The sequence below is a fragment of the Onychostoma macrolepis genome, chromosome 04 (assembly GCF_012432095.1).
Source record: "Onychostoma macrolepis isolate SWU-2019 chromosome 04, ASM1243209v1, whole genome shotgun sequence".
Lineage (NCBI taxonomy): Eukaryota > Metazoa > Chordata > Actinopteri > Cypriniformes > Cyprinidae > Onychostoma > Onychostoma macrolepis.
Genome location: NC_081158.1, coordinates 12557362 through 12575787, shown reverse-complemented (window position 1 = coordinate 12575787; position 18426 = coordinate 12557362). Strand labels below are relative to the sequence as shown.

General features: G+C 38.8%; 2 protein-coding genes and 1 pseudogene across 3 annotated transcripts; all 3 read right to left on the bottom strand.

Moving 5' to 3' along the window:
• Positions 1–3335: 3335 nt before the first annotated feature.
• Positions 3336–4805, bottom strand: LOC131539403 (putative nuclease HARBI1; annotated as a pseudogene).
• A 20-nt stretch (positions 4806–4825) lies between these two features.
• LOC131539431 (uncharacterized) lies at positions 4826–7643 on the bottom strand. Of its 2 annotated transcripts, XM_058774038.1 has the most exons (9): positions 7008–7448; positions 6029–6099; positions 5765–5941; positions 5613–5674; positions 5444–5530; positions 5315–5356; positions 5073–5246; positions 4960–4995; positions 4826–4864 (listed from the first exon to the last, which is right to left on the bottom strand). In XM_058774038.1, the coding sequence occupies exons 1-8, from the start codon at positions 7163–7165 to the stop codon at positions 4960–4962; spliced, it is 807 nt and encodes a 268-aa protein (XP_058630021.1). In that variant the 5' UTR covers positions 7166–7448; the 3' UTR covers positions 4826–4864. The 2 variants fall into 2 exon arrangements, with proteins under 2 accessions (XP_058630021.1, XP_058630022.1); XM_058774039.1 differs by lacking the exons at positions 4826–4864; positions 4960–4995 and adding an exon at positions 7626–7643 and having other exon boundaries at positions 5106–5356.
• A 5296-nt stretch (positions 7644–12939) lies between these two features.
• LOC131538496 (gastrula zinc finger protein XlCGF7.1-like) lies at positions 12940–14886 on the bottom strand. The gene is made up of 2 exons (XM_058772369.1): positions 14760–14886; positions 12940–13704 (listed from the first exon to the last, which is right to left on the bottom strand). The coding sequence occupies exons 1-2, from the start codon at positions 14884–14886 to the stop codon at positions 12959–12961; spliced, it is 873 nt and encodes a 290-aa protein (XP_058628352.1). The 3' UTR covers positions 12940–12958.
• Between the last annotated feature and the right edge of the window lie 3540 nt (positions 14887–18426).

The following is an 18426-nucleotide window of genomic DNA, read 5'->3' as shown; positions in this document are numbered from 1 at the left end:
TTACAGCATTAAGAGAGAAACAAAGACAGCAAAGTTGAAAGTAAAAGATGGTAAATAATAGTCACAATTCTCAAATATTCACGGCACAAAGTTGAGTCATTACAAACCGTTATACCAGTGGGTATGAATGACTTCCTGTGGCGGTTCTTATTACATTGAAGCTGAAGTAGCCTCCAACTGAAAACAGTTTGCTGTCTGACAAGTAGTACATGTAGTTGATGTGTTGTATTATCCAGAATACTTAACTTTTTTTTTTTTGCTAAACTCTTATCAATAGTAATTTCTATGTCATCTGAGTCTAATGTGTTTTCAAGCACAGAGCCAGTTTTTGTAAATTGCACTAAGCACAACAGGCTGATAAAACACTTAACATTCTAATGCACACATTAAAGGATCTAAGCTTTCTCAAGGTACAGTCTGCTTGGTCCCTTCTTGTAGACCGCCTAAGTGTTAGTTAACAGTTGCTGCGATGGCTTTGTATTAATCCAGTATTGGTAGTGGATGCACAGGAAACTTACAAATGTGGGGACTGGGGTGTATGACTGCAGATGGCCTTTGCATATATCTAAATCATGTCTTTTTTTTTTGCTTGTGTAGATGGGATCATGAAATTTGATTCCACAGCCACTGAGGACTGCATCAAGGTGAACGTGTCTGAGCACCTCAAGCACGCGCCGCAAAGACTTGGAGGTGGAGGATTCACTACGCCCTGATGACCCAAGCCTATACAGGACTTGAAATAGAAGTTCAATTAAGAGTTCAATTAAATTAATCTAAATATTTGTTCATAATTCTGCCTCCATTGTGCTTGATATGTCTGGTGCCCTTGTGATGCCACTCAGGGCAATTTATTTTTGAATAAAGATGGTACAGGCGAACTTGAATTGTGATTTATTTGTATGTGTATAACTGTAGTGTTGTATGTAGTCCTATGTTTCCAGAGGGTAGATTATGCTTTCTGTGCCAGTTAATTTTCCTGTAGCTTTGTTTGGCTCAGCAGCTAGATTCAACAGGAAATGTGTCTCCAGTTATCACCTGATGCTGAGACAATCAAATGGAGTTTTTTGAAAATTATCTAGTCCCATTTCAGAAGGTGGCATACAGTTCCAGATAATTTTCCAAAAACTCCATTTGATTGTCTCAGCATCAAGTGATAACTGGAGACACATACAAAGGTGTAAAGCATTTCCTGTTGAATCTAGCTGCTGAGCCAAACAAAACATAGGACTACAGTTATAGAAGTTAAGTAAAAATTATATATAAAATGTCTAAATTTGACATTGAAAAGACGTCCACAAACGACCACATTTGGACTATAAATAGCCCTTACACGGAAGTCCCACGGACGTCAATATATGACGTACTGTCGACGCCGAAAAAAGACGTCGCCTGGCGTTACAAAACAACCCCTTCAATGGACCTAAATTGGACGTCCAAAAATAACATGGAAAAGACGTCACTCCGACGTCACATGGCGCAGTGGGTTTATAAGCAGAAATTGACTTTGGCATGCAAAAGACTGATACATTCATTATTAATGGCATGGCTGGTTCAGTTGACAGAAATACGGGACAAACGTGCCTATAATTTACTGCTGAAATGTTTGCGGGGCAAATCTCAGGACAGTGTGTACAGCCGTACACCTGCAGGCCCACTGATACACATAATCTAAAATTAAAGAATAAGTCTTACTCGAGGTCAGGGTGAGATTCCTGCAGTGGTTCCTCATCAGATAAATCACTTCTCATTTCCTCCTCTGGGATCCATGACACATCACCAGGTTCATCCATGATAACAGGATGATAATGCTTATGAGCTAGCTACGGTTCTTTACTACAGCTTATAGTAAAGGTGCAGTGATAAATTCATAACTGCAAATTCAGGGTTCCTGGAATACCTTCATCCAGGCGATGAAGTAATGGCAGACAGAGGCTTCACCACTACCGATCTCCTCTATGAAAGGAAGGTGAAACTTGTCATTCCAGCATTCACCAAGAGTGGCATGCAACTCTCTGAAGAAGACACCACTAACACTAGGCACATTGCCAATGTACGTGTCCATGTTGATCAGGTCATATCCTGACTGAAAAACTTCAAAATCCTTTCTCAAACAGTTCCAATTAACCACAGCCCTGTGTAACCTTCACAGCGACATAATTTCTAATGTAGTGTTGATTTGTAAGTGCGTTCCACGTATGTCGATACATTTTGTTGTGGTTTTGCTTTAACTAATCGGTGTAAATAGTGTAAGTAGTTATTTTTATAAACCTTTACAATGTGCCCAGATGTTACCTGTTGTGAATAGTTGTTTTCATAAACCTCTACAATGTCACCAGGGGCCTGTTGCACAAAACTAGGATAAGGGATTAAGCCAGGATATCTTGGTGATCCTGGCTCAATTGATCCGTAATCCGGTTGCACTAAAGCTGGATAGGGGGCAGGAGGATATGTTATGGTATAAATTACCATGGAGATTTATTCTGTGGAGCTAGCCTGCTCCAGACCAGGCTAAATTCCAGGATCTATTTAATCTCATCCCTAATGTCAGTCAGCAGTCACAACTATTGGTTTCCATTTGTGATTTCACTGCTCACTATACATTATCACATATAACTAGACCCACTGTCATTATTTAAACGTTTGTGATCATTAATTTCAATCATTTTGGATAAATAATGATTTTTAGATGATGTTGCTATCATTAGATAATTTACAGTTTCCCATAGACTATAAGGCTATATATAAAATGATAGAATATTAGGGCCAGAGGGAAAAAAAAGACAAGTCATAATATTGTAACCAGTTGTTTTAAAGGAGGACAGTTGTTAAAATGACAGATGTGGGGCATTTCGTTAAATTGTACTTCAGTATGGTTTCATAAACAAAGACATGCTGATGTGCCAGAATATTAAGTATCACATTGTCATAAGTATCAAAACTGTAAAAAGAATATGTAGCTTTTCTGCAGAAAGAACCAGCCTCATAAATTTATGACTTTATCCTTTTTCCTCAGTGTGGCCCTAGTACTCTGTCATATAAACAAATACACATTCCATATGAATATAAAAACACAATGTGTAACATTATGTTCCTTTATTGAATAAGGACAAAACAAAGCAGGTAAACCATCAGCTCCTTTCGAAACTGAAGTCACAGTGACTCTACAAGATGGAAAGCACAGAATCAAAGCATATTATACAAAATGATACATACACATTCAAAGGTCTGTATATAACACACCCTGCATGTCTGCACACTAAAATAAATGCAGGACAAATCCATACACATCAACTGAACAGACAAATGAATGGATGCAGTAGCCTCCTGCAGCCTTGTATTACACACAGTATACCGCACAAACATCATAAGAGGCCAAATTCGTAAAAAAACGAACCCAAAAAAACCCAAATTCCTCTGCCACCGCAGGACATATTTAACCAAAATTGAAAGCACACATACTAACTAAAATAATTCAACACATATTGGTCCCTCAGCAGCCGACCACTGTCGTCATCAGGGAAGATTGCCGGATTGTCCCAGTCCATGGCTGGTGGCACTCTGGGGGCCCTCTCCTTCCTCAGGCAGGCCACATTGTGGAGGACAGCACAAGCCACAGTAATATCACATGCCCTAACAGGGCTGACCCTTAATTTGTGAAGGCAGTGAAAGCGTGCCTTCAGGAGGCCAAAGGTCATTTCAACTCTGGCCCTGGTCCTGGCATGGGCATGGTTGTAGGCCTGCTGTGCTTCCTGGGGGTCTGTGAAAGGTGTCAGGAGAAAAGGCTGGCAGCCATACCCCCTGTCTCCCAGCAACACACCAGAGAATTCACCTGTCAACACAAAATCTCATCATTACTACCTCATAAACACAGTGATATTCTTGACACAGCCATGATGGTTATAAATAGGGGTTGTGTGGCTTACCTTGTGATAGGCACTGATAGATTTCAGAGGCCCGAAAGATTCTGGAGTCATGGACTGAGCCAGGCCATTTTGCCACAACATTGCTGATCACACAGTCAGCATTGCAGACCATCTGAAATCATAAGATGAGGAATATTACACCAATCAATGCACATCACTGGCAATGCAGAGTGTTCGTCAATGGACAATATCAAAAAGTTATGTTCACCTGAACATTAATGCTGTGAAAGGATTTCCTATTCACAAAATCGGCCTCATGGGCACCTGAGGGGGCTTTTATCCTTATGTGTGTGCAGTCCACTGCACCAATGACATTGGGGAAACCTGTCACACAAAGTAATGAGTATCCTACTATGTGTTAACAGTTGTCCTGTAATTTGTAGATCCTCTTACCTGCAATCCTATAGAACTCCTCTTTGATGTCACAGAGTCTTCTGTGGCCAGGGAAGGAGATGAAGACATCTGCTAATGCTTTGATAGCCAGACACACACTATTGTGCGGCAAATTGTGGCCTTGTTCAGCTGTTCTGCATCCCCCACTGAGTACAGGAAGGCTCCACTAGCAAAAAAGCGCAAGGCCACACAAACCATTTGCTCCACACTCAGTGCATGGCTCCGTGCAGTGCGATGCTTAATCCTGGGACCCAGTAGTCTGCATAGATACCTGATGCCATCTGCAGAAAACCTGTATCTTTCATATAGATGGTCATCAGGGAAGGCCAGTGGGTCCAACCGGTCGCTGAAGACCCTTTCTCGCCTGAAGGCTCTCCTCAGCACAAGTGCTTCTTCATCCACCACATCTCGCAAGAATGGGCATGCCATTGTCAGAGCAGAAAGGAACACACAATTTTGGGCCTTCATATAGGCTAGTGGCCACACCTGGTGCTGGGGGTGGGCAAAGAGGCCGGTGCCTTATAACGATGACTTGGTTGTACTGATTGCTGGGAAAATAAAAACCTTAGAAAGATGCCACCGTCCTGTGTGCTCACAATAAGAGCTCATATGTCATGGCTCACTTGACTTTACGAGAATATACCTAATTTTTATTTTGAGCTGTGTCATCTTCTTGGAGCTGGGGAGGAAAGAAAATAATGATTAATACATTTGTGTTACAGTTAGCATACAGTGTACATTGAAGGCATATCTCACCTCCCTCTCAAGTTTTTTTATTTCAAGGTCCAGTTTCCTAATTGTCCTCTTTTTTATTTTGGACTCCAGTGCAAGATTTTCCATCTTTTTCTTCTTGTACTGAATGTCTATGTCTGCCAGTTCTATTTGGCGCCGGAGGTGGTTGCCATACAACTTTCTGATAGCTTGTGAGCTCTGTGAACACAATACAATTAGCGCAGCTGGAATTTGGCAGGATGTGGTGTCCTTTTATTAATACGCACTATGTTGCCAGGCTGGTTTTCCCACTGTATAGCATCTGGGTCCTGTAAAAGAAATTAGATTTTTTGATTTTGATGAGGACTCCTCACCATTGTAGAGTAAATAGTACTTTCACAGTCTTAACATGATACCTCATGCCTTCTGGAATCCAGAGAGATGGTCTCCTCCTCATCATCGTCTCCATCATGTGCTGTTGCTGCTGCACTGGGGCTTTCACCCTATCACATTTAATCGGATTCATATTGAAGCTAGTAGACAAGACATGCCAGGCCTACAGTATGCCTTTGATGGAGTACTCACTGGATCAGCATCGTCTGGTGCTTGTGCTGGTGGCTCTAACAGGAACACAGTGCTGCCAGACACTGCAAGGCAATAGGTAAACCAAAGTCAGACAGTCCAAATTGATTCAATATGAATGTGGTTGTATCCCATGTAGAGATGGAAGGACATACCTTGAATGAAGCGGGTGGCATCTTGGGAGGAACCTATGCTCGTCTCTTTCCCCCCAGGGATCCCCTCTAAGACGGGCCTGCCTTTATTTAGCTCCAAGGCCATGTCCTCTGCTGGGGTAAGGTCAGCCTTTGGTGACCCACCACCCGTGCCTTGTCTGTGGGTATTCTTTTTCACTGCTAAAACAGTACAGACAATGTGTGAGCAGGCACCTTCTGGGTACAATATATGCTTGTGCTTTGTTAAATATTAGTCAGGGACCATACCATTCTGCAGAATGTTCTTGTATTTGATTTTGACCTGCTGCCATGTCCGTTTTGGCCCGTTCATGTTTAATCTACATCACACACACACACACACACACACACACACACACACACACACACACACACACTTTATCACAAGAACATTTAATGGAGTCACACTGCAAAAAATGACTTGGTATTTTTGTCTTGTTTTCAGTAAAAATATCAAAAAAAAAAAAAAAATCTTAAATAAAGATGTATTTTCTTGATTTGCTAAATGACCTAGCAAAATAAGTATAGTTTAGACAAAAAAAACAAGCAAAAAAATAAAAAATCTGTCAATATAATAAGAAAAATTCTCTTGAAATAAGTTTACTTTTTCCATAAACACTTAATTTTAGAAAAGTTCTCTTGTTTCACTGGCAGATTCTTTTGCTTATTTTCCTAGGTAATTTTGCTCAAGAAAATATTTAAGATTTTTTTTTAGATAGTATTTTTGTCTTGTTTTCAGTAAAAAAAATATAAGAAAGACATTTTTGCAGTGCAGTGAGCAACCGACCTTGGGTCCTTTGAAAGGCGCTATATAAATTAAAGTGATTATTATTATAGCTCATCTATTTATTCAATTAAATTTTATTTATATAGCACTTTTCACAATTGTTTCATTCTGTCAAAGCAGCTTTACATTAATAAAAGCAGGAGAAACACAAAAAAAAACGGTGGACAACATAAGAAGCAGAGTACAACGGCTAAGATTAAACCATACTGAGCGTAACATTAAATAATAATGTAAGGCTTTAATAATAATTTATCATAGCTTTATACAGTGTGATGGAGTTACTTTACACAATTTCACTCATATCTGCAGTGCATTTCAATAAAAAATTTAACCGTTTCATAATTACAGTACAACTGCGTTTTTGGAGATGTGAATTAAATATTTGAATTGTAATTGTGATGTTTCAGCGGAGCGGTGAGTGTGTAATTGTGCACTACTTACGCATTCAGGCGGTCTGCAATACTTTGCCACGCTTTTTCTCTTTGCTTTATCACTGTGGCGGTGTTGCCTTTCTTCTTAATTATATCTTTTACCTCCTCGTATGCCTCCATGAGGATTTGTGCTTCCGACGGGGAAAAGTACGTGGCTCTAGTTGCCATGGTAAATCAGTTAATCTGTGATCTGTGGCGGGGTCTATTTGAGTGAGCCGTGAGCGCGCACCTATCCAGGATTGGTTTCACCTGGCTTAATGAATCCGTGTCTGCTCATCCTGGCTTGGTCTTTGTGCAACCAATTAAGCCTGGACGCACATGTTTTGGCTTCATTGAGCTCAGCTGAGTCATTTATCCCGGATGTCTTAATTCTACTTTTGTGCAACAGGCCTCTGACGTTACCTGTTGTGCGGTTATTTTTATAAACCTTTACAATGTCACCAGACGTTACCTGTTGTGAAGTTATTTTTACAATGTCACCAGACGTTACCTGTTGTGAAGTTATTTTTATAAACCTTTACAATGTCACCAGACGTTACCTGTTGTGAAGTTATTTTTACAATGTCACCAGACGTTACCTGTTGTAATAGTTATTTTTATAAACCTTTACAGTGTCACCAGACGTTACCTGTTGTAATAGTTATTTTTACAAACCTTTACAATGTCACCAGACATTACCTGTTGTGAAGTTATTTTTACAAACCTTTACAATGTCACCAGACGTTACCTGTTGTGAAGTTATTTTTACAAACCTTTACAATGTCACCAGACGTTACCTGTTGTAATAGTTATTTTTACAAAGTCACCAGACGTTACCTGTTGTGAGGTTATTTTTATAAACCTTTACAATGTCACCAGACGTTACCTGTTGTGAAGTTATTTTTATAAACCTTTACAATGTCACCAGACGTTACCTGTTGTAATAGTTATTTTTATAAACCTTTACAATGTCACCAGACGTTACCTGTTGTGAAGTTATTTTTACAATGTCACCAGACGTTACCTGTTGTGAAGTCATTTTTATAAACCTTTACAATGTCACCAGATGTTACCTGTTGTAATAGTTATTTTTATAAACCTTTACAATGTCACCAGACGTTACCTGTTGTGAAGTTATTTTTACAAACCTTTACAATGTCACCAGACGTTACCTGTTGTAATAGTTATTTTTACAAAGTCACCAGACGTTACCTGTTGTAATAGTTATTTTTACAAAGTCACCAGACGTTACCTGTTGTAATAGTTATTTTTATAAACCTTTACCTGTTGTCAGGGCCGGATTATCCATAGACGGGATTGGGCGAGTGCCCTGGGGCACCAGCCAATAGGGGGGCACCAAGTGATTACAATAATGACAAATCAAGTCAAGTCACCTTTATTTATATAGCGCTTTTACAATACAGATTGTGTCAAAGCACTTAACAGTATCAAATTGGAGGATAGAGTGTCAGTAATGTATAATGATAAGATTAAACACTCAATTTTCAGTTAAAGGCATTTCATTATTGAATTCAGAGATGTCATTGTCTAGCTCAGTTTAGTTTAAATAGTATCTGTGTGATCAAATCGGCGATAATCGCTAGAAATTAAGTGTCCCCAACTGAGCAAGCCAGCATAAGACAAGACCTTTAAAATATTTTTCATGTTTTGTATATATTATTTTGCTGGAAGAGATACAGATGGGTAGAAAATGAACAGTTAATGATACAATATACGGAGAGAATATCAAATATATGCACGCATATAAATAATTGCGATTAGGTCAGGTCACAGTGTGCCCCTCCCCAGTCAGAGTCGAGCATATTTATTCTCAAATGGATAGGCAGCATCAATTTGGCGTTTGTGCAAACGTAAATAAAAAAAAAATTAAAAAAGAGAAAATATCACGACACATTGCCAGGGCTATACAGTGCGACTGAAAAGTAGCTACTGTGTGCGACGATCAAAAAATATTTAGGAGCACCTGTGCGACTAACCCGATCAGCATAGGCTATTTGTGTTTGCGCTGAGAGGAGCTTCAAAGATTTCTACTTGCGTGTTTGTGCAGCGGTGAGTAATGTATCGCAGACATGATTCCTTGAATGCAATGTTAATCAGAATCCACTCACTGCTCAAAATACTTTTGTTCATTGCTGAGTTATGCAAGCTCACAAATCCTCTCATTATAACAAACAAAGTGTAGACGGTGTAAATAAGAGATTCGTTGTGCAGTGTAGAGCGCTTCATTGATTATAATGGAGTTTCGTGAGATTGCGATGAACTGAAGTGAGTAACAGCTTTTAAAGATTATTAAAGGAGTTTGTAAATGTGATATTAAATTAATACAACAGCTCAATAAACAATAAGTTATGTAAAGTGATGTACATTGTATGACTTTTAACAATATTGCCCGATTTTGCTCTATTTGGTCAAGGAACATAGTTTCTAACAGTCACAGCTGAGCCACTGCTCATCATTCAAACACAGCTGGTGTTTCATTTATGAATGAACCTGCGTTTTAAATGAGTCTAGCGAGTCAGTGATTCAATTACCCACTCATAAAGACAGTCACTTGCTTCGTTCCTGAATGAATCACCTGTTCAAACGAATCAGTTGAATGAATGATTCAGTGAAAAAAATCAGTGACTTGCCGCCATCTACTGGCAGTTTTATTTTTATGTTTAAAGTGTCCGTTCAGTTATTTAAATCATTTCAATCAAACAATAGTTCTATATTCAAAATTGTATATTTAAAACATTAATCTCACAACATTGTTATGAATTTAAATCATCCATGCCACCTCTGAGCCTCTGTAAATGTCTGTAAATTTACGTAGCCTATATGCCACTTTTGTGTTCTTCTGTGCCACCTTTGTAGTGGATTTTGTTATATGATTTCTTTTGATTAGTAACTTATTCTTCTTATTCTACCTGTTCTTATTCTATTTTTTTATTATTAGAAATTTTTGAAAAATATACATTTTAAAATTTGACAATGGGGGCACTTCAAATGTGCTCACCCTAGGGCACTACACTGTGTTAATCCGGGCCTGCCTGTTGTAATAGTTATTTTCATGAACCTTTACAATGTCACCAGACGTTACCTGTTGTGAAGTTATTTTTACAATGTCACCAGACGTTACCTGTTGTGAAGTCATTTTTATAAACCTTTACAATGTCACCAGATGTTACCTGTTGTAATAGTTATTTTTATAAACCTTTACAATGTCACCAGACGTTACCTGTTGTTAAGTTATTTTTATAAACCTTTACAATGTCACCAGACGTTACCTGTTGTAATAGTTATTTTTATAAACCTTTACAATGTCACCAGATGTTACCTGTTATGAAGAGTTTTTTTATCTTTTCATCTTGATTTTATTTTATTTTTTATCTTTAATCTCTGATTTGAAGAAATAAGTCATGTCAAATTTGCAAATTAATTCCATCTTGGTTTATTACATATGAAAATTAAATGGGAAATATTACCTCTACATGAAGGTCAGTAGAAGCAGAGCCATATAGAGAGAGAGTTGCGACAACTCCGTTGACTCCAATGGACCGTTTCTTTTTTTTACAGCAATGGCGGATCATGGAGCCGCTCAATAGTTCCTGGAAGTTAGCGCTCATACTATCAGCGCTGTAGTGATGCAGCAGAAGAGACCGCTGTGATGAACTTTTAAAAGGTAAGACATTTATAGAACAAAATGGTATATTATCAGCACAGCTAATCAAATTACCTTGTGCATCAAAACAGATTATTATTAGATTATTCCTCACTTAATTAGTAGATTTACAGTATGGTATTCATTCTCTTCAGGCAGTTTCATTCATCGTTGAGTAATTAAGGCTTTTAAACGTGATTTCTGCTGCTGGGAAGTTAGATTTAGATTTATTGCAAAGGATGCTGACGGACCCGAGTGAGAATAAAAAAAAGTTTAAAATAGGCATGCAGTTTTCATTTCAGAAACATGCTAGGCTAAATTTCCAAAAATGTATTATATAGGCCTATCACTACTATTTTATACAAGTAATCACTGTTGAAGGAGCAGATGCCACAGGACTGAAATGTGATGGAGCACCACTTAACCATTTCTCCTGTGTTTTTCTCCTTCTCTATCTGGCTCAGAACAAGAACCACCTGAAGACTCCCTGTAATGAGATATCACCCTCACAATGAGTCTTCACTGGGTTTGGCAAGTCTTTCCCTGTTCTTTGTGGAAAAAGTGCCAGTTCCCAAGTATGATTACATCACATTTTGTTGGTGTAATCTATAGATTGCTCCCGCTGACTATATCCAGCCTCTTATGAAGACTTCAGATGACCAGCACCTGTGAAGAGATGACGCCCTTGAGAGGACTTAAGATTAAGCTGACTCTGAATAAACATACTAAACTGCTAAATTTTCCTTTCATTGTAATCAACATCAAATCATGTAACCATTGCTTTAATTTAATTTAATTGTTTCTGAATACATGACATCACTTAACTGCATGATTTGTAAAGCCTAATTTTAGAACATTTCTGCCATATGAGCATTACTTTGACACAGTTACACCTGTTAACAGAACTCTTATTTGTAATGTAGAAACATTAATTTTCTGTAAAGCTGCTTTGAAACAATGTGTATAATAAAAAGTGATCTACAAATAATTTTTTTCTCCTCTCCATGTCAGTAGGGAAACCATACATTCATACTCCTTTCTGTGAGTGACTGGAGCGCTCCCATGCAGCACAGCAAACTATAGTGGAGACTGTTTTTATAGCATGTAAATAAGTGCATAACAAAAGTTAACATGCTTCAGACACCAGTCACGCTGATGGAGTTCTCTATAGCATCAGCAGATGCTGTCTCACATTCCCCATCCCAGGGAACCATGCTTACATTTGTAACCCAAGATATTTTTGGACTTAGTGTTCAGTTTTTGCAGTGTAGGCAGTTTAAATTGAACTTGAGTAAAGTACATTGATCAAGTAAAACTGCTTATGTGATTTCCACGCTGGGATAAAAAATGCCCTTTAAACAAGAGGTGAAATGAGATGTCAGTGGGCTGGTGTGGGGTTCACTGCCACCTTGGACATGCTTCTGGCTCTGCCAGTGGTTGTGAGTTGGTCTTCCAGAGGTTAAAGTTTTGCCAGTTTAACTGATGCCCACGTTAACTTGTAACTTCTATGCTAATTTTCACACTACACAATGTTGGTATTATTGTAAAGATGAAAATAAGAAATTTTATTACCAGTAACAACATAAATATGTTTAACAATAGCAACAAAAAGAGTCTATAAATTTATACTTATGGTATCAAATTCAAGGGGCTTACATCTGCATGATTTTTTTTAAGTGCGATGATTTTAAATTACACTTAAAAAATTTGACGTCCTCCTCCACAGTGAATATGCAGGTTATTTCTGATACCGCTTTATCTTATAACCCTCTTACTACACTGAGGAACACTGCAATTGCTTTCGAGAATGAGTTTGCAAATGATGTTTCAGGCTTCTATGATAGGTGAACCTCTCCTCACACCAAAGACATATGTAAGGTCTTTCTCCAGTGTGAACTCTCATGTGAACTTTCATGTTTTGTTGATAAGCAAAACTCTTTCCACAATGAGGGCAGATGAAAGGTCTCTCTGCAGTGTGAACTCTCATGTGGACTTTCATGTTGTGTTTTTTAGCAAAACTCTTTCCACAATGAAGGCAGGTGAAAGGCTTCCCTCCTGTGTGAATTGTCATGTGGGCATCAAGGCTTTCTTTACATGTAAAACTGTGTCCACACTGAGTGCAAGTAAAAGGCTTCTCTCCAGTGTGAACTCTCATGTGGGCTTTCATGTTTTGTTTTATAACGAAACTCTTTCCACACTGAGCGCAAGTGAAAGGTCTTTCCGCAGTGTGAACTCTCATGTGGACTTTCATGTTGTGTTTTTAGCAAAACTCTTTCCACAATGAAGGCAGGTGAAAGGCTTCCCTCCTGTGTGAATTGTCATGTGGGCATCAAGGCTTTCTTTACATGTAAAACTGTGTCCACACTGAGTGCAAGTAAAAGGCTTCTCTCAGTGTGAACTCTCATGTGGGCTTTCATGTTTTGTTTTATAACGAAACTCTTTCCACACTGAGCGCAAGTGAAAGGTCTTTCCGCAGTGTGAACTCTCATGTGGACTTTCATGTTGTGTTTTTTAGCAAAACTCCTTCCACAATGAGGGCAGGTGAAAGGCTTCTCTCCGGTGTGAACGCTCATGTGGGCTTTAAGGCTTTGTTTACATGTAAAACTGTGTCCACACTGAGTGCAAGTAAAAGGCTTCTCTCCAGTGTGAACTCTCATGTGGACTTTCATGTTTTGTTTTTCAGCAAAACTCTTTCCACACTGAGTGCAAGTGAAAGGTTTCTCTGCAGTGTGAACTCTCATGTGGACTTTAATGTTTTGTTTTTGAGTGAATCTCTTTCCACACTGAGGGCAGGTGAAAGGCTTCTCTCCGGTGTGAACTCTCAAGTGAACCTTGAGGACTGTTTTGTTTACGCAACTCTTTCCACAGTGATGGCACATGAAAGGCTTTTCTCCGATGTGAATTTTGACATGATTCTTAAGCTGTTTCCTGTCTGTGAAACTCCTTTCGCACTGATTACATGTGTTCTCTCTTGAGTGAATTCTCTCGTGCTGATAAAGGTTTACTTTACTTCTGAAATTCTTTCCACACTGACTGCATGTGAACGGCTTCTCCAACGTGAACTCTCAAGTGAGTCTTAAGACATTCTTGAGCTCTGTTTCCTGAAGAAGTCTTTTCAGTCTTTGTGGATTTTTCTGCAGTCATGAAATCAAGTTTCTTACACCGATCTTTCTCTTCAGCTTCATTAATTTCTTGACTCTCCTCTTTCAGTGCTATCATATCTAAAGTGAAAAAGACAAATACAAATTAACACCAGCTTAATGGTACAAAGCAACAGACATCAAAACCAACCTGAAAGCATCAGAGCCAGTTACCTATTATCTCAGAATCTCAATTTCAATAATGAATACAACTATTAGCTTTCTTTAGGACACATGAAAAAGATCCCTTCAGTTCAAGAAAGCTGGCAGTAATTAACCCATTATTACTTGATACAGGAGAATGCCATTCATGTCTAAAATAGTCCAAAAAAAAGTCAGTCAACTATGCTCAGTTTTGCAATGAAATAGTACATCAGATTAATAGTACGTAAGCAGCACTGTGCAGACCTATCGTTGTATTACATCAAAGTACCGCGAGAGTGATTCGAAAGCATGCAGAGCCATCTGCTCGCTGTAGCTCTCTCGATCAATCTGCGCGGTGCTGCTTCAAGTCGAACTGAGAAAGGGACTTTGTTCAAACACTTATAGTCTCACTCCAGTCTATGAGGTTGCAATTTCTATTTCTCTCTACACTCTACGGATAAAGCAAAGCAGGTTTCCAATTTATAAATTTTTTTCCACCTGAATACTGTAATTGCTTGTGATGCCGTCTGCCTAACTATGCGTTCACACCAGACGTGACTTAGGCGGATAAATCGCACTATTCGCGCGTAGTTGGACGCTTGAACATTTTGAGTTTACTCGCTTCATTTGCGCGTGAAATTGACTTCACAACAGACGCGAATTCGCGTCAGGGAGGGGCTTCTGCCAGGCTGCTCCAGTCTCGTTGCGAAATGGCTGACATGGATTTTGTTGACTCTTCCACTTCTTTCTGCACACTTCCTCTGAATAAACACATCAACTCAATATGTATATATATATGGCTCAAATTGAGTAAAGAGCGTTTTTTACAACTTACCAGATTGTCTGACCTCCTCACTCACTTTCTTCCAAGCAAGATCCTTTTTATTCCTGTTTCTGTAAAAGTACGAAGAATCGTACAGGTCCGGGTATCCACATACAGCGACGATGGTTTTGTCCTCCATTGTTGTTTCGGTTTTCTGCCTCCGCTCGTTACGTCGTAATCACGTCACTACTAGAGCAAGTTCAGATTTTTTTTAACTCGCCCGAAACGCTCAATTCGCGCCGCAGGATGTCTATTCACGTCTTTGCATTGACTTAACATGTAAATCATCTGCATCTGGTGTGAACGCACCATAAGAGGTGTTTTCTATGGCAAGAATCTGCTATGTCAGGCTTGTTCAGACAGTGTCAATTCAACAGTCTGAAAAAAAGGTTTCAGAAGAACTGGCATTCAGTGCCACTTTATAAAAGACAAAGAGCCAACCGGCATTCACACACTCGAATGTTGTTGCCAAGGCTGTTTACTGTTGTGCCCCACACTTTGAGAACCACTTATTTAACCCTCTGGGGTCTGAGGTCATTTTGGGGCCCTTGAGATGTTTTGACATGCCCTGATATTTGTGCTTATTTCAGCTACTTAAAACATACTATTGACCAACATGTAATTTTTTTTGTATTCAGCACAAACTGTGCTACAATAATGTGACCAAGATGGATGTACATGTTTGCATTTTTTAGAAAAAATATTATGCGTGGTTAGTAAGTTTTGGGGGGAAAAATGTAGCTGAAATAAGGCCATAAAACCCACACTAAATAGTTCTGAATAAGACTTTTGAGTAATCAGTCTTGTAGGCTAGAATATTTACTTCAAAATTATGTGAAAATCATTCTGCTTACTCATTCACAGAAAACAATATATTGATTTAAAATTTAAGACATGTTTTGTGATCGAGGGTCTATATGCGAAGGAGTGGCAATGGCCATGAATATTAAGTGAGTCTCACCTGAGAGACAAAGGGCCCTCCTCTAATGGCCCCTAATGGCCCATCAGTGTGACTGTGACTTTGAGGCAGGTAAGAGAGAATGTAAGGAGATTGAAAAAAAGGGTTTTTTAAATTATTTGTATTTTATTTACAACACAGTATAATCAAAACATACATAATGAAGGTCAAAGACACATTATTGTGCACACTGATCTAACCACAGAGATGTGAACAGACTTTGAGTCATTCCTGCAGCAGATTCTGTTCAACAAGTGAAACAAGTAAATCATACCTGATATTTACGTGTGTTATTTAAGTGTTTCTACTTCTTTCCATGGATTCAAGAAGAAAAAATCCACTAAAAACTAAGGGTGATAGAACATTTTCAGTTGCTGCCCCTCATTTATGGAATCAGTTGCCACTAAGACTTCAGTAAGTCTGAAAACTTACCATTACATGCTTGTATAGAGTGGTGGAACTATGATGTCACTTTGTAGGCAAAAACCCGGAAGCGAGTGCATTTTAGCACTTCCAGTTCCATCGTCCCAGAGTCAATGGGTTTTTTGAATGGGATTTTGGTTAAATCCCTTAAATAAGGTCCGTGGTTCAGACAGGCTCAAGATACTTTCATGTTTTATTCTATGACATAAAACACACCAGTTACACTCCACTCGTGATTTTTTTAAAACGGTTACTTTCTTAAAAAAGACGGTTGGTAACAAGTTGCTAAATGGGACTACAGGTGCTGTCGGAGACATTCAACTTCATCATGCCAAACAGTTTATCAATTTACAGTATTTTCCAATCGTAGTATAACCAATAAATAGTTTCCCGCATTTTATATTGTTGTTCGACAATGTTTTTTTGCTTTGCCATGAAATGCGACACGTCTTCGGAGGGAAGATGCTCGAGTTTATCGCTTACTGATGCAGAGACTCTGGGTTCGGACCATATTGCGATTATTACATGTAAACACCACATTTACCGGCCTTACGTGGTGAAAGTGAAACTTTAATGATGCATAGTGCTTAAAGCCACGTTAAAATTAAATGTTTACGGCCGTACGAAGCTGTTAGAAAGCATATAGATTGAGGATTTCCTAGAAGCAAGGATAAAATAAAGTTTTGTGTAACCACCCTAACAAAATGATAGCTGAAATGTGGTACTTTGTTCGCTAAAATAAGTTTAATCTTACCATATCCAAAAACTCGCTCACTCTGCTGTTATTTAATAGATTAAATGCACTGGAATTGTATTGAATAGTACGTGGGGTCGTTTTTTAATTAAAATATTCATATTAATCAAGGATTTATTGACTTTCAATGCACCTTATTTCGAAATGTACAGAAATACGTGCTTTCAAGTTAAGCTTATTTCATTTATTCACTATACTATTTATTAGCCTACTCCTGTCTCATTTCAGCTTTAGTTTGGCTCTAGTTTTGTATTTATTCCAGTTTATATGAAACGGTTCATGTAGCGTGGATTCAAATTCATATATTGAGTAAATACTTTTCACTAAACATGTTAAAATTAAGTTTGAAAAAGTTCTGGCGCTTTTATTTAGACTTCAAAATTCATTAAAGTTATATTATTTTGTGAAGATTATCTTGATGGACAAAACGTGTAAGTTTCATGAACTATGATTGAACACAGAGCTTATTTTTAGCGATAATCCAAAAGTCTATGGAAAAATCCTATTGGCTTTTTGTTGAGGGAACCAGTTTCATGCTAACCGCCGATCCGCATACAATGTAACGTCATAGTTCCCCCACTCTATTGACTTAGCTGTGTGCTTAGGGTGATTTTCCTGTTCGAAGATGAACCTCCTGCCCAGTCTGGTTTTCATTAAAATTATCTCTGTGTTGAGCTTTCCTTCTACCCTGATAAGTCTCCCAGTACCTGCCATTAAATTACACTCTCACTGCATGATGCTGCCACAACCATGCTTCAATCACTGGGATAGTGTTGTGCAGGTGAGGTGATGTGCCTGGATTCCTCCAGACATCGTTACTGGAAGTTCCTGCATCTTGTTTCTCACAGTATGAAAGTCCTTTAAGTTGTCTTTTTTGCAAATTCCAAGTAGGTTTTTATGTGTCTTCACTGAGGAGAGGATAGAGTCTGCCCACTCAGCCATAAAACCCAGATCAGTGGAGTGTTGCAGTGATGATTGTCCTTCTGTAGGTTTCCTCCATCTCCATATGTGATCATGGAGTTCAACTAGCGTGACCATCAGCTGCGTGGTCACCACTCTAACCTAGGCCCTTCTCAAGCGATTGCTCAGTTTGGCCAGGAGGCCAGCTCTCGGAAGCCCTGGTTTATCCAAACTTCTTCTATTAAGGATTCTGGGGGCCCCATGCACCGGAGAAACTTCATTGCAGCAGAATTTTGTTTTGTAGTCTTCCCCAGATCTGTCTCAGCACAATCCTGTCTCTCAGCTCAGCAGGCCATTCCTTTGACCTCATGGCTTGGTTTTTGCTCTGATATGCATTTCAGCCATTAGACATATAGACCGATATGTGCCTTTCTAATTTGTAATTAAAGTTCCTAGTAGCAGGGCAGGAAGAATAGGTTCCCATGCACCCGCTTGGCAGTTTTTTGTAATCTGTTTTTTTGTAACCCTAATGGTGTCTAGTTAAGAATTTTTGATGTTGCCGAGGTCAACTAATGTCCCATGAGGTTCGTTTGGTGGCCATCTGGAAATTATGTCATTGCGAGTTGCGAAAAACACAGATTTTG

Bases quoted from the DNA above. Each gene is read 5' to 3' on its own strand.
- LOC131538496 (XM_058772369.1), bottom strand. From the start codon at position 14,886: ATGGAGGACAAAACCATCGTCGCTGTATGTGGATACCCGGACCTGTAC. The intron at 13,705-14,759 runs GTAAGTTGTAAA...GACTCACTTGAG, and splicing joins TGAGGAGGTCAGACAATCTG to AGTTCACGTTGGAGAAGCCG.
- LOC131539431 (XM_058774038.1), bottom strand. From the start codon at position 7,165: ATGGCAACTAGAGCCACGTACTTTTCCCCGTCGGAAGCACAAATCCTC. The intron at 6,100-7,007 runs GTAAGTAGTGCA...TGTGTGATGTAG, and splicing joins ATTGCAGACCGCCTGAATGC to ATTAAACATGAACGGGCCAA. The intron at 5,357-5,443 runs GTATCATGTTAA...TTTCTTTTACAG, and splicing joins TGGATTCCAGAAGGCATGAG to GACCCAGATGCTATACAGTG.